This window comes from Herpailurus yagouaroundi, unplaced genomic scaffold (assembly GCF_014898765.1).
Source record: "Herpailurus yagouaroundi ecotype Mexico unplaced genomic scaffold, PumYag 165, whole genome shotgun sequence".
NCBI lineage: Eukaryota > Metazoa > Chordata > Mammalia > Carnivora > Felidae > Herpailurus > Herpailurus yagouaroundi.
The window spans coordinates 26,609,184-26,625,651 of NW_024412406.1; the positions used below are offsets into that span (position 1 = coordinate 26,609,184).

Below are 16,468 nucleotides of genomic sequence, written 5' to 3' on the forward strand. Positions count from 1 at the left end.
TAAAAAAAAGATTTATTTTAATCCTTATTTAGTTTTGAGAGAGAGAGAGAGAAAGAAAGAGCGTGAGCAGGGGAGGGGCAGAGAGAGAAGGAGACACAGAATCTGAAGCAGGCTCCCGGCTCTGAGCTGTCAGCATGGAGCCTGATGCTGGGCTCAAACTCACGAACTGCGAGATCACGAACTGAGCCAAAGTTGGACGCTTAACCGACTGAGCTAGCCAGGCGCCCCAAAATAAAAAGAATTATTAAAAGGAACACCAGAGCAATACCAAATTTCAAGAGGGATAAAAGGGACTGCCAGTCACTTTTAGCCCAGGGAGCAGAGGGTAGTGGCAGAGACCAATCTTAGTGGAACAGAGACACTCAGTTTTCCCACATGTGCGCCCTTTTATCTCATCACGCTTGCTCAGCCAAGAGTGTAGTCTTCTGGTGCCAAACCATAGCCACTAGCACATTTACACTTACTGTGCATCCTCTCTACTTGAAAATGAATGGCGGTGAGAGGCGCCTGGGTGGCTCAGTTAGTTGTCTGACTCTTGATTTCGGCTCAGGTCATGATCCTAGGGTTGTGGGATCGAGCCCCACATTCTCTCTCTGCCCCTCCCCGTGTGTGCACACGTGCTCTACCCCCACCTCAAAATAAGATAAAATGAAATGAAATGAAATACAATAAAGTAAAATAGTGGTGCATCCTTACGTATAGACGGTTAACAAGTGACAGCTAGGGAAGCACATTATCCAAATTCATCAGCAAGTTGAAGCAGTCTTACCTTCAGTGTCGACCTGTAGAGAGTCTGGTGTAATCTGAGTAACACAATCTTCCTGATGTGTAATAGCTGTTACTGTGCTGTCTCCTTCATTTTTTTCTGTTTCCAGTTCACCAGCTGAAGACACGGCGTGACACCTTCCAGGTTCTTGACTGCTCGTCTCAAGTGGGTCATCGCCTTTTTTAACAGACATTTCTTGCTCCTCTGAATCACTGCTTGTGCACGTGTCTTGCACGTTGTCATGAGAAACTGACTCCTGTGATGCTTCCTCATCCATTGGTTCATTAACCCATTTTAGAAATTTTTCTACCTGAAATTGTCAGTCATCACAAGCACGAATTAATTCCAAATTGCACAGAATAGTCCTACCTGCTTTGACCATTTGGACTTCACTGAGAAGCTGAGTCATAATTATTAGCTCCAATAAGTACACTGTATCATACAAGCTAATTATGCAAAAAGTAATTCTGAGCTAACTGCACAATTTTCTTATCTTTCTTTAAAAGGAAGAAGATATCAGCTTAAACACAAGGTGGTGACTTTCCTGTAATCAATTAGCACTAAGAGGATAAAGCTGAACTGTTCCAGTAGCTTTCCATAGAGGCTTCTGACAATATAACCATACTATGTGATATTGCCATCACACACGTACCTACTTATTACTGTCATTAATGTTATCTTTTCCAATCATATAGGCTTTACTTCAATGGCTGAGGCTATAGTCTATGTTAAATTGTACTCAGCATCAAAGATAAACTCTAAAAAGATTTAGTGCCCATCTGAAGAAACGGAGTGAAGCCTGTAAAAAGGATTCCTAAAAAGTAGGTTTCTTAGAAATGTTAATAAGGTCAGGTAACTTCCTTGCAAACTTCTGTAACAAGAATATTCTTTTAAACAAAAAATTTTTTAAGCTTATTTATTTTGAGAGGGGGAGGGGCAGAGAGAGAGAGAGAGAGGGGGAGAGAGAATCCCAAGCAGGTTCTGCACTGTCAGTGCAAAGCCCAATGTAGGGCTCAAACCCACAAACCATGAGATTATGTCCTAAGCTGAAATGAAGAGTCAGATGCTTAACCAACTGAGCCACCCAGATGCCCCTACAAGAATATTCTTCATAACAGAGTTCATGACCCTCCTAAGAGTTAGGAAATTGGAAGATGAGCATAGACAAACCCAGAATCTTCAAGGGGACTGTGCCTATGTATCAAACAGATACCTAAGGACACAACAGCCGTATTTCTTTTTTTCCTTGTCAATACATAGCAGGTATGTTTCTGCTTTGTCTACAGATGGATGTATAGGGGCAATCACATCCAACAAATAAAAAGTTCTATAGGACTGACTGACCTGAAGTGGGAAATGTGTTCCAGACATAACCAGGGCCACTAAAATATTAAAATATCACTAGCAACCAACCAATCTAAAATGAAAAGGAAAACATGAAGGCAGCAACATAAGTCTGTTGCATGTTTTGGAAGAATGCTGAAGTTAGGAAGGATAGTGTAACTTAAGGGTAAAACAAAGTCATTACAGGATCTGAGATTTTGTTCTGTTGTCCAAAGGAGTTGCTGGAGAAGTGACTAATACAATGATACAAAGGTTTCACTCATGAGAAGGTGTCCTCCCTGCTCACCACCCCCCAACAGAAAAGTATCACTCATCAAACCAAGCAAAAACTATTCTAATTACTTTTGTTTTTCAGGTGCTGGCACAGCAGGTATAGCAGAGTCCAAGAGAGGGGACACGAATATTCTAGTGAACACTCCAGTTAACAGTGTAAATCACTAAATTCGCAGGAGACCATTAGGATGAACTGGTTAGTGCAATGTTTAAATTGTTTTTTTTAACATTTTTTATTTATTTTTGATAGAGGGAGAGACAGAGCACAAGTGGAGGAGGAGCAGAGAGAGAGGGAGACACAGAATCCGAAGCAGGCTCCAGGCTCCGAGCTGTCAGCCCAGAGCCCGATGTGGGGCTCGAACTCACAAACTGCAAGATCATGACCTGAGCAGAAGTTGGACGCTTGACCAACTGAGCCACCCAGGCGCCCCATAGTGCAATGTTTAACTGATCGCCTCTGGATGATCTCGTAATTAAGACTTACAATAAAAGCTGTACTAGAAATTGACTTCCAGGATCCTACTTAGCCTGAAGCAGATGAGAAAGTCTCACTGTTACTACATATACAAGGCAATTTTATCTATCTTCCCAGATACTTTATAGCTTTCAAAACGTAACATTACTACCAACTTATTCTTTTTCAAATTTAGTTCACATGCTATATGCTTTTAGGAAGCAAGGGGAAGAGAATTTTAGGCACCTTTATATCTGCTAGAAGCAGGATTTCCATTTGAATACCATTTGAGTCAAGCTCACAAAATGAGATTCTATCTGTAAATATAGAACAAAATTTATACAGACCTTAGTCAAAGCTTTGCTTTTCTTGAAAAATGTTTTATCTGACTCTTCAGTAAAGAAGATGTGTTTGTTTTTCATATTTATTTGTCTTCTCATGTCCAGGAACTTTGACTTATACTTCACATTCTTCTGCAAGTATCTGACCCGCCGATGACTGAAATTTGAAATTCCACCATATCTGTGACCAAACCAAAGGAAGATGACTCAAACCTTAAGTTCTGTGAGTTTGTTTTCTTATATGAAAAGAGAATAAAATGGACAATTTTCACTATTTTTCGATTAGCAGCCACCATTTTAATTTCTTTTCTAAATTATAAAAATTATGAAATAAAGTTCAAATGCATAGGAGTTGTATGTTAATTTTGAGTAAATCTGAAACATCAGTTGGGAGTATCAACATACCTTATATATAGCAGAAAGCAGGTATTACATAGTAAAATGTAATAAAGAAATCGCAGAAACATGTAACCCCGTTGCACACCAGGGAAATATAATCTTTTCTCATGGTGAGATGATACCAAAGCTCTTTCATACATACATACCTGGACTTCAATTATTTTAAAAGTGGTCACTGACTTCTTAACCTAAATTAATCTGAGCTTACCCAAGAAGCAAACCCATATTAACAAAATAACTAGAAAATATCTGCTGATCTAACCATCTGAATTTTTCTAGTCTTAAAAGATCAAGATCTGCTACAAAGACTTCTATGACTATATCAAGCCTTATTTAAGTACTTCTCCCACAGACTATAAGAAACTTAAAGTGTAATATACAATTTAGCACTTACAAACTCCTGAACAGTTTAGTGTTAAATATCAGGTGTTATCTTCTAGCCATATTATAAACTTTATAAAAAAGTCCATTTTATCCTTTTCTTCTTCTTCTTCTTTTTAAAGAGTGGGAGCACACAAGCAGAAGAGGGGCAGAGCAAGAGGGAGAATCTTAAGCAAGCTCCATGCCCAGCGTGAAGCCCAACGCGATCTCATGACCATGAGATCGTGACCCGATCTCAAGAGTTGGGAAATCAAGAGTTGGAACACTTAACCAATTGAGCCACTCAGGTCCCCCTTATCCTTTTCTTCTAAGTAGAACTGGGAATCCTAAACAGAAGAATAGTTAAGTTAAATCCCAGGTCACAGAATAAATCTCCAGGGATGTATCCTAGCAAGAGCCACTCAAGTAATTTCTCAATAAAATTACATGTGGGTAGAAATAAATTCTGTCAGGAATTTAAACATGGCACTATCAAGAAGACATTTTATATTACTCATCTTTGTGATCTTTAACCTTAAATAATTATACCAACGGCAACTGCCTTCAAGTACCGTAAGGGAGAGATAATTGATAATTAAAAAAATTATTTATAGTATTATGAGCATGTAATCCTTAACCGATTTGGATTCAATTTATAAGTCAACTTTGAGATCTGTGTCCTTTCCTTGCTGACTTCACAATATGTAGGTATCAGCTAAAACTGCACAACTAACAAAGTAAGTCTCAACCCTTAGAAACATCAAAGACCTTAATCTTGGTTTAAATCACTGGTGCATGTTGACATAAATGGTAGGTCTTTAATGTGCCTTAAATACTCAGTTTGGTCTTCATGGTATATGCAATAAGCCCTTCACTTTTCTCATATTTAATGCCTGGACATTTAATACCAGAGAAAACTTACACCTTCTGTATATAAATGTTCACAGCAGTTTATTTGTAATAGCCAAATACCATACATAGTCCAAATGTCCTTTAATAGATGAATGGTTAAAGAAACTATGGTACATCCATACAACGGAATACTACTCAGCAGTATGAAGGAATGAACTATTGGTACACACAATAACTTGGGAAGAACCTCAAAGGAACACGCCTAAATCTTAGGAAGAACCCAGAAGTACATACAGGGTAATCAATTAAACACACAAGGATTAGATAATTGTGTGAGCACTGATAAGTCAGGGTTGCTTAGAAGTCTCAAAACCTTGCCCTGTATCCTCTCCCTAGGAAATGATATGATCCCAACCAAGTCACTGCTTTATCTATGAAACTGTAATAACGATATTGGATTGTATGAAGTGCAACTGAGTAAACGATGTATGTGAATATAGCAAATGTGTGGTGATCTCTCCACAAGAGAGGTTAGTGTTTTAACTATATTATCTCAAATGCTATCAAATCTATAACTATCATTAGCTATCAGAGAACGTTAAGACAGCTGAAGTGTTACAATTTTGGGAAAACAACAGTATTTATACGTAATTACTTTTGTCCTGAGCCATGCTTGAATCCCAGAAGGGAACCATTGTCATCAAAGTCTGAATCTGGGTTTTCATCGACGTCCAGCTCGTGGCTAAACAAACAAAAGGTAAAACAGTGATAAACCATTATATCTAGAGGCCACCAGTTAATGAAAATATCAAAAGGTACACAGAGTCAATCTACACACACTTTCTAATCACAACAGTCAACCACAGCTCCAGCTCACAGATCCACGAAGACAGGAAAGAGTACTTTAATCAGATTTTCCAAATAAGATAAAGTACCCAGCAGTATTTGGAACACAGCAAAAAGCACTCAGATCCTAAACTTTGTCAAGTAACTCTCTCTACCCTTGAACATGGCACGAATACAGATCTCTCCATCTGCCTTTGGAAGAACACCTGTAAAAACTACAGCCTTCAACTAAGCTCCTAGAATGTTACCTTTAGAAGTTTTCCTCAAAAACAAAGAAGAAAACATTTGAGAAGTATCAATCCAACCAAAAACTTTAAAAAATATATGAAGAATAAGGTTGTGATTCAAGTGTGTTATCAAGTAACCCATGATCACTGATCTAATGGGGATACCTCCCAGTGACCCCTATGACGTACGTGACAGTACTAAGAGAAAATGGGGAGAAATAATTCTTACAAATTAAATTAAGCTCACTGAACATTTATGGTGGACCTACTACATCCCAGAAATGTAAGAACACACAGAGTCTCTGCTTCCGGGCACTTAGGGAGGAATTAACAAGCACTGCGAACCATGTAGAAGGAACACAATGGAGGCATGCTTTTATGAAAGTACTAGGTTACTGGGCCCCCAAAGTTTGCATATTATTTTTTCTAGAAGCTGTATGTTAACATAAAAGTCATATGTGGAACACTTCACATCCTGTCACAGAAATAAAATGTTTTTAGCTGACATCTAAGTTCTGTAACATCCGTCTTTTCCTTGTATCTTACAGAATTAGCATTTGACTGTATCCAACCTGTGTTACTTGTCACTCTATTTTACATATCAATAGTATACTAGAAGAGCACTGCCTCCAGAAGAGTTGGTCTGGGCATCAGCCTTGGAACTGCCATTGTTTTGCTGTGTAACTCTGGGCAAAAGCACTTACCCTCATTTTGTCTTAATATTCCCATGTACAGATTAAGAGCATTAGATACTTGAGGTCTTTTAGCATAAAATTTTGTGATAACATATACTTAGATTTTTGAAGAAAAAACCAGAACGTCCTTGAGAGAAACCATATCTACGGATACATTATTAAAAGCTGTCACCTACTGACACTCCCATCAGATATATTACATGCTAGTTCTAGTCTTCCTAACGATCTCATTAAAAAAAGCATTGGTTCCATTTTATAGACAACAAACTGTGGGATTTGACTGCTGGGATTTGACCGTGTTCCAAGGCTAGTACGTCTCATCTTTTCTCCTTTTCTCCAGGACTAACAGTAAGTACTGTAATATAACAAATGCTTTACAGCCACCCCCTCATGGACACAAGTGCTTCTGCTACCCCACTGTGGAGACGGAGGTAATGTGTTACTTGCCTCCTCTTGAGTTTGCTTGGCTTATGTTCAGGTGGATCTTCTTCACTCTCGTCTCCATCAATACTGTTGGAGTGTGGTCTTTCTCTGATTGCGTTTGCTTCGGAAGAGTCCTGTGAATCTAAAGAGGCAGAGATATTGCAGTGGAGTTCTCTCCTTGGTTTGACAATTCCTCTGCCTTTTGCAAAGGCGATCAAATACTTTACTGCCTTTCTTGCAATGACCTGTATGCGCATGTCAGGCACAGCGCCAGATCGAATCGACCTATTTTGTGTATCCACATGCAGAGTCTGAGCGTAAAATTGTAGCTATGCCTATCTATTAAAGTTTCCATGATCTAACTACTTAGAAAGCAAACGAAAACTTTTTCCTCATAGCTGTCCAAATCTACATAAATTAATCCAGTTACTTTTATGAAAGCTTTCTAATCACACACACTAACAGCTATCACATTTGACCGAATTTTAACTTACATGACTCTGAATACAGTGTTTTCAGAAAAATGATTTCTCCTTATTAAGAAGCAAATACATTGGTCTCTAATATAGCCCTTAAATTGACAATGCAAGTAACAGAAAGGTAAGCACCATCATTTAAAAAGAATGCTTTTAAACTTGTGGCAGCTCTGACTGAGGCACCTGTCTTTGTTCTGTATTTCTTCAGACTGGCACAGAGTGAGTAGGGGGAACTAGAAATGGAGAGTTGTCTGTAGTGTAGGCAATGGGATACTTTGATTGTGTAGGCACAGACTATTTCATATTTCAGGAGAATACGCAACCACAAACAATAGAAAACATATACGCTTACATAGAAAACATGCAACATATACCTTGTGTTGTGATCTCAAGGGAGGATCCAAAACAAATTAAAACCTCAAATTCTCAGATTGATCCTGATGGCACTCACCCCGGGACTAATTAAAGAAATGGCCAACTACACACATAATTAAGGGAAAAGGTAACAAAAATGGCCAATCTATGCATGTAAACTAGGAAATAGACCACAGAAGGCAGAGACTATGAGGTTTACTATGTTTGACAAAGGGAACAAACAGGAAGATAAGGGAGGATGGTCAAAGAAGTAACATGAAGTAGTAAGACAGGGGCCAATACATTGGCCAATATACAGATTTCTAGTTTTATGGTCAAAATCAGCACAGAAAGTAATCGAGAGAGCAGAGAGGAGTGTCAAAAGACTAACATAAAGTAATCACATTAAAAAAAGGATGAAAATAACACCAAAATAGAAAAGAATGATAATATTGAGGTAAGCTCCATTGGGAGAGCACAGAGAAAAAAGAAATCAAAAAGTAGGCAGGGTCCTTTAGGAACTCTCTCTAAAGGGAACTCTCAGCTAGATGAAAATCCGCAATCCAAGGAACAAAGCAAACCCAATTGTTAAATAAAAGGCCAAAACCTTTTGTTTCATATAAGAATGAGGCCGAGAAGAAAGTCCTCTATTATAAACCAGACTTGTCTAGCACCAAACATCAAGGATGCCAAACTTATAAAAATTTCCTCCTCTCTGATTTTCCTGGTTTCCTTAGGATTCCTTAGAATCCTTTTCCCTAGCAAGAGCATTCTTAATAACCACCTCTGACTTCTTAACATACCTCTCACTGGCTTTCTTTCATCCTTTCTTTAGTTCTTTAGACATCAATTTGCATGACAGGTTTTGTTTTGTTATGTTTTCAATCACTTAAGCTGGAGTCAACGAAGTTCCCTATCCTGGATATTTAACAAGGATCCTGAGGTCAACTCTTCTAGATAGAAATTAATATCATGCCCTGTTGAGATTCCCTACAGAGCAAGACTTCATTGGTTCCAAAATAAATTTCCAGATATAACTTAAAGTAAGATTTGCCTGATATCCATTGTGTACTCTGAACCATTCTCTAATATGCCTCCTATAAATACATTTGCTTCACAGAAACTTGGAAGTTCCATGTCTATTCTAAATTTCTCAAGGGAGTTCCAAGGTGTTTTTTGTTTGTTTCGTTTCTATGCTTCATTTATTTTTGAGAGCAAGAGAGACAGAGCACAAGTGGGGGAGGGAGAGGGAGACAGAGAGGGAGACACAGTATTCGAGACAGGCTCCAGGCTCTGAGCTGTCAGCACAGAGCCCTATGCGGGGCTCAAACTCACAGACTGTAGATCATGACCTGAGCTGAAGTCGAACGCTTAACCGACTGAGGCCACCCAGGCGCCCCAGGGGAGTTTCAAGTTTTAATTGGCCACCAAGGTACAAGTGGAAAAAATGATACTTTTGAGAACCCTTTGCAAATATTTTTCTGATTTATATGAAAGGGAAATAAACAACTTGTGATATATGGAGTAAATCATTTTATACTATAAAATGCAGTTGGCATTGTGTAACTCTTGCATAAAGGATTAGTGTTATTTTGCTCAGTAGGTTCATTTTCCTGTTCAGTAGGATACATCTTGGTCAGTCTTACCCTGAGCTGGTTGGTTTGCACTTCTGTTCCCAGACACGTTGCTGTCCTTGGTTCCTCCGTGACGTGGTTCACTTTGGCCAGCAGGGCATTCTCTGCTGCTGCCGACTTCACTTAGCAACTGACATCCATCGTAACTTACTGAAGAATCTAACCGGCTCTGTTCCACTTCCTCTGAATTCAGACTTAAGTTACTAACCCCATCAAGTATTTCATTATGCTCTTTATCACTTGAACTAGAGCTTTCACTATCAATGGTTATAGATGAAGATGGAAAAGACGTTAAGTCCGCTTTTATGCAATTTTCATCTTTCTCGTCGTCAACCTCTATTTTAGGCTCACCAGTATCTGTATCACAGGTTTCTGGGGCATCAAAAGTCCAACCCTGAGCTTCCCAATACTGAAATTGTTCCAAATAATACCAATAGAGTTGACTATAATGTTGTTCCCATTCCTCCTTTGTATCAGGAACGTTCCAAGGTTCAGAACACAGTGTCTGACCTGGATGTTTCTCTTGCCAGCTTTGCCATAAGAGTCCTCCGCCATATTCATTCCAATACTTTTCCCACTTCTCTGTAATTTCTAGCTTTGGGCATAATGTATTTTCAACAGGAAGATTTTCAGTTTCAATGTCCTTTTTGGTTTGAAGTTCACATGTTTTGGTGTTCTCATACTGTTCAACTGAAGACGGATCATCGGAAGCCAAAATGTCATCTTCTTCATATTCTTGTCTCCAAGATTCTCTCATAATTTCATGCAAGTACTTCTTTTGCTGTTTTTTCTTTTTCTTTTTGACTTTAACTTTATTTCTAGTATTCATAGACACCTACATAAGATAAATAACTTGAATATCAAGTGCACCTCATAAAGTATAAGAGAAAATAGAATCCAAGTCTCTTTTACCATTAAATTAAATAATAGATCCTCAAACCCTCATCCTGGGGTTTAGTTACACACACAGATTAATTTTACTCTCTATGTTTACAGGAGGAGGAAAAAATCAAACATAGACATATATCAAAACTTGCAGTTTTGGTTAATTTATAAATATGTACGTTTAAAAAGAAGTGGGGTGCTCTAATGTATGAATGTGTTAGATTTGGGATAAAATAATTCCATTTGGTATTTCATGAAGAAAATGAAGAAACAAATAAAAGTAACTTATACTTTTGTAAAAATTCTTTTTAAAAAAAAATATTTACTTATTTAAAACACAAGTGGGAGAGGGGCAGAGAAAGAGACACAGAGGATCCCAAGCAGGCTCCACACCACTAGCACAGAGTCTGATGTAGGGCTTGAACTCACAAACTACAATATCATGACCTGAGCTGAAATCAAGAGTCAGACGCTTAACCGACTGAGGCACCCAGGCGCCCCTACTTACCTCAAAAGTCTTATGTGCAGATACACCACCAAACTGGAGTGGTAGTCCCATACTTCTCATGAGTTCAGCCTCAGAATCAAGTTCACTTTCATCTAGGCCTAAGCCTTTGCTGTCATGTGACTCTGCCGTGCCACCTTCCTCCTCTTCTGTTGCTTGGTCTCCTACAGACAGCATTTGTTAGCTTCATTTTAGAGAGAATGTAGATGTAAGTTTTATCATCCTCATTTTAAAGAGGAACCTGAGATCCAGAATCATGCAAGTGTTACGATTTTTAAGGAGTTAAAAAGACTAGTAAAAAATGGCCAACTGAGAATCAAGAGACAACTTCTAGTCTAGCTCTGCCAGCTACCAGCTGCCCATTCAAGTTACACGTACTGAGTACCTCCTCTGTGCTGGGCACAGAGCCCTTTGCACCGTGCAGAGTACTGAGGATACGAGGGGGGACATGGTGGAGTAATCACAGGGAAAACACATTTTCGCCATAGGCAGTATTACTCAACTAGATCAGTGAAGTTAAAATGATGATTTGTGGAGTTACTTTAGGAGCTAGTAATAAGAGAGGTGAAAGGCATGTCTTTAGTCGCCTCGAGGGTACTTTATTTTATTTATTTATTTATTTATTTATTTAGTTTGAGGGTACTTTAATCACAACTAGGATTTATATTCTGTGACTCTGGGAGAGATGATTGAATGAAAGGGTTCTGCTATTGAAAGTGAAATCTACTGAGCTGGAAGATTCTTTCAAACTCCTGATTCTAGGTCTTACAAAAAAACCTGTTGTATTGTAACAAAGTAAGTTTTGCTTTATACTAATATGGTTAGATTAAAAAAAAGTGTATCACACCATTAACAGGACAAATGCCATTCTAATGCTCCATTAGCCATTTGAAATGTGAGATAAATGTCACTTTACACATTAGCATACTCAATTAGGGCTGAGCTGCACTCCAGCTAAATGACTGTAGGCAACAGAATGGTGAGTCTTACAAAGCAAAAATGGAGACTATAAAGAAATCTTTTGTGTACAAATCCTACTAAAACAAAGAGGGAAAAAAACATCTCTGCCTAAGTAATAAGGGGGATTCCATTTACCATTCCACTCAATGAACTTATGAAAGTCCAAGAGAGAGCAAATAGGAAAAACAAATGTGCTAAGTTTTATGTTCCTTTCATAGTATGTGTTTTATTCATTGATTGATTGATTGATTTATGAAAAAGAGAGAGAGAGAGAGCATGCACACACAAGCAAGTGAGAGGAGTAGAGGGAGAGGAGAGAATCCCTAGCAGGCTCCACGACGACACGGGGCTCAATCTCACAACCATAAGATCATGAGCCACCCAGGTGCCCCATGGTGTGTATATTTTACGTTTAGCAGGAGCTTGGGGTCTGAAGAAACCTTATTTGTACATTACATTGAAACACAAACCAAACACTTTATCCAGCAATCAACTGAAGAAACACTGACTCGTTCCATTATTGTGAGAGTTAAAGGACTTTTAAGGGCAACACGACACCCTTTACTTGTGCTGGCTTTAGCCTAGAACTCATGCTAGTTTTGCCTGTATCTAGAGAAACAAAAAAGATCTGTGTGGAAAGAACAAACGCGGTCTCAAAGGGAAGTCTGAGAGAGAGCAAGATGGTTTTTGGAAACTAGATAAGGCTCAAAGTATACAACAAATTCTATTTGTTATTTGGGAACGTGAACCCAGATGATGGGCTCTTCACTTCAGTCAGAAGACTATGGATGTTCACTTGGCACTTATCCTGAATACCTTATTCATACGATTGGTAAAGTATATAAACAAGGAGGTCATTAGACTGAGGTGGCTCTAAGGCCTTTGTTGTCAATGGAAGCAAACCAAAAACCTAAGCCAGAATCCAAGTGCTCAAATCAAAGAAAATAAAACTTAAGAACAACCAATCACAAATAGCCAGTATGCTTCCCCAAACGAGCCCACTGCTTAAGCCATAGCCAATCAAGTAATTTCCTTGCTTTGCTTCTACACCGTCTCTATAAAAAACCCCTCCTCTAACTCCTGTTGTGGAGTGGTGCTCCTATCCAGGGAGCCGGCACTGCCTGACTTGGAGAGGTGTCTACTCGAATAAACTCTTGAAAATTTTAACATGCCTCTGTTTATCTTCCAACACAATAAATTTTGCTGGGGGGGAAAATATGCTCTCTACTTTTCAAAGCTGCAAATTTCAGGCTCCTCTTATCTAATGGCAACAACTCAGGAAGGAACGTTACATAGAGCAAAAGAGGCTACCTCAAGTCCATAGAGGAGCTAGCAGGAAAAGAAAAGATGTGCTTTGAAAAGGATTCTAGAACCATGTCATAATAAAAAATAAGGACTATAATTACTGGTTGTCATTTATAATATTTTATGCAACAAATCAATATGGTATTATAACAAATTATATTTAAAATCAATACAGTATTATAGTTACTTTGAGTGAAAAGGGACCATATGGTTTTATACTGTATTACCTGCATTGTCACCATTGCCTTTGACATAGTAGCCTTTTAATCCCAAATTGCACAATTTTCGGTCTCTGCAAAGCAAATTAAACAGTCAAAAATGAAATACATTATAAATCTGGGGAAAAAACTCAAGGCAGCATAGATTTAAAATGTTAAGGAACAGAAAAGCAATGTGCTAATATATCTTCCTCATCTGTAATACAGAGGAAAGAACACATATCTCATGAGGTTATTACAAGCACAGTACATCTAAGACAGGGAATATATACCACATAGGAATCATTTATAATTACAATTACTAATTAGTATAATTAAAGGATAGTTCTGGCATTGTGGGAAGAATTGATCTTATATAATACATAAACAAGAAAGTGTTCTCGAAACTTGCTGTAAGAAGTGAGCATAAAAGTGGAAAGATTTAGGGGCGCTGGGTGGCTCAGTCTGTTAAGAGTCCAACTTCGGCTCAGGTCCTGATTTCATGGTTCATGGGTTTGAGCCCCACATCGGGTTCTGTGCTGATAGCTTAGAGCCTGGAGACTGTTTAGGATTCTTGTGTGTCTCTCTCTCTGCCCTTCCCCGCTCATGCTTGGTCTCTCGCTGTCTCTCAAAAATAAACATGTAAAAAAAAGGTGGAAAGATTTACCTCACACACACATAAATCCACATGTAGACCCTACTCCATTTGCAAATCAGCCAAGTTATCATTGCTTAGTAGACAAGATAGTCACAGTCCAAGCAAAGGTTGTTTTGGGGACTAACAGACAATGAAGTTCTTATTTAGATATTTTATCAAACTGAAACAGAAATCAAAACAAAACATTCAGTCTCAACAATTTTTAATTGAATAATTATTTAAGTAAGCTCGGTGCCTAATGTGGGGCTCAAACTCATGACCCCAAGATCAAGAGCTGCATGCTCCCCTGGCTGAGCCAGCCAATACCCTAGTCTCAACAATTTTTAACAACAGCGAATGATTCAACTTTTCTTTACATACCCACTTCAAGAGTTGTTTTCTATCTGCTAAGATCAGAGATTACTTAACACAAATAAACTTGACAGGACACTTTGAGAAAGGAGAAAATTGTGCCATTTTCTTCCTACCATTAAATTGAGCTGTAACGAACTCCATCAGAACTGCCGGAATAAAGCCATCTGCAAGTAATACCTGATACTATTTTTCCAGTGTAACCACAATAAATTCAACCAAATAAAATTTTTGTATACTTGATATATTTCACTATCCTCCTGTTCATGTTTTGATACTTTATAAAAGATAAAGTGATGACTCACAGTAGGACAGCAAACATGCCAGGGGATGCAGTGCAAATGTGCTCTGGCACAATGCCCACTGGCCCCCAAGAACACTGGACAACGGAGAGGGCTCTGGGGGTGGGGGAGAGCAGCGGCTACACAGAGGGCATCAACGGCGTGCCTGTCAGCACCCGAGGATACGGGGCACTAGGTGTCAGATGGAGGAAAAGGCTAGTAAGATTGCAAGATTGGTTACACTGAGCACGTAAGTAAATGTACTGAGGATACCGACAGCCAAGATATTCCTACACACCTACATGTATTTATGTATGTATGCAAAATGCAGATACACCCTGCCTGATTCTATCTGCTGAGAGAGCGTAGGGGAAATGAAAACCCAAGAGCAGGGAACACAACGAGCACCCAAGTCTTGGTTTCTGAACACTACACTCTGCTAAAAGGAACCAAGGTACCTTCAGAAATGGCAGTTCCAGGTTGTAGCATGGACTACAAAAGATTATGCTTGGGTCACCTTCTGTGCCAGAAGGTTAGGAGGAGGTCTAACAATGCCAGGGACACATCAAAATGATATACAAGCCACCTCAGGAGGCCCCCACCAGCTAAAGCTGAGACAATATGAACATCAAAATAAATGACAGTAATAAAATATAACTTATCAATAAACGAACAATCCAGAGTTCACGTTAATGTAAATAAAGGAGTAAACAAATATGTGGAGAGAGGGGAAAGTGCTCCATACAGAATGCCAACTAATAAAAGTAGAACGATACAGGCAGAGAATCACTCTTTGGCAATCTTCAAGAGGCAGCAGATTCAGGCAACAACAGGGTATTGGTATAGCACTGGAGTACTTTCCTACAACATACTAATGAATGCAAAGGGAATCACTGTGACTTTACAGTGAAGAAAACTGGGAGACCCCAATGATTGGGCAATGGAGGTTAACGTCACCAGTGGTGGGCTGGATCTCCAGAAAGTCATTGCTGAAGCGATGCAGGGCCAACCACAGGATCACTTCTGTGGCATTCCTGCCAAGAAGGCACGGCCTTCTTGAGAGAGACAAAGCATGAGCAGGGAGGGGCAGAGACACACACACACACACACACACACACACACACACACACACACACAGAATCCTGAGCAGGCTCCAGGCTCTGAGCTGTCAGCACAGAGCCCAATGTGGGGCTTGAACTCACCAACTGCGAGATCATGACCTGAGCCAAAGTCAGACACTCAACTGACTGCGCCACCCAGGTGCCCTGACAGTATGTTAATATAATGTCCTCAGAAAATAAAAATTAGTTACAATATGAGGTTCTATTTTCTGCCTTCTAGGAGAGGTGTACAATAACCTTTAGTTTAGTTTAGTATGAGAGTCAACTCAATACTAAGAAGGTATTAGGCACCTATGCTAATGCTCGTTTTCTGTTTCTGCTCCAAAGTATGGTACTGTATTTTTCAGTTTAATAATCTATTCTAGAATTTTGCTAACAGTCAATCTGTTATTTTAAGATGGTGAAACAGACCTTTTCTCTACCTGGAAAGTCCGAGTTACACTATTAAGCCTCTGAACTGCCAGCATGTCTCCAAGTCCCCAGGACTTCTCCTGGAAATAATTTCAAGATCATATTTCCAAGTTGTTTTTGTTCTAAGGAGTTATAATTTGAGCATTAAGTGATCTAAAGGAAAAAGCCATTCTTTTCTCTTTACCTATTTTGAACTCAGAATGTGGCTTCTAAAAGGAAAGTAGAGGGGTGCCTGGGTGGCGCAGTCGGTTAAGCGTCCGACTCAGCCAGGTCACGATCTCGCGGTTCGTGAGTTCGAGCCCCGCATCGGGCTCTGGGCTGATGGCTCAGAGCCTGGAGCCTGTTTCCGA

General features: G+C 39.2%; 1 protein-coding gene across 3 annotated transcripts in view; it reads right to left on the bottom strand.

Moving 5' to 3' along the window:
- TGS1 (trimethylguanosine synthase 1) overlaps window positions 1-16,468 on the bottom strand; it is a 40,466-nt gene that overhangs the window by 21,567 nt on the left and 2,431 nt on the right. For all 3 annotated transcript variants that reach the window (XM_040487768.1, XM_040487770.1, XM_040487769.1), the window contains exons 2-8: window positions 13,327-13,391; window positions 10,838-10,998; window positions 9,457-10,279; window positions 7,005-7,122; window positions 5,445-5,531; window positions 3,185-3,359; window positions 770-1,076 (exon numbers count right to left, since the gene is read on the bottom strand). In XM_040487768.1, the coding sequence (XP_040343702.1) occupies window positions 770-1,076; window positions 3,185-3,359; window positions 5,445-5,531; window positions 7,005-7,122; window positions 9,457-10,279; window positions 10,838-10,998; window positions 13,327-13,391 (1,736 nt within the window). The remainder of the gene's footprint in view (window positions 1-769; window positions 1,077-3,184; window positions 3,360-5,444; window positions 5,532-7,004; window positions 7,123-9,456; window positions 10,280-10,837; window positions 10,999-13,326; window positions 13,392-16,468) is intronic.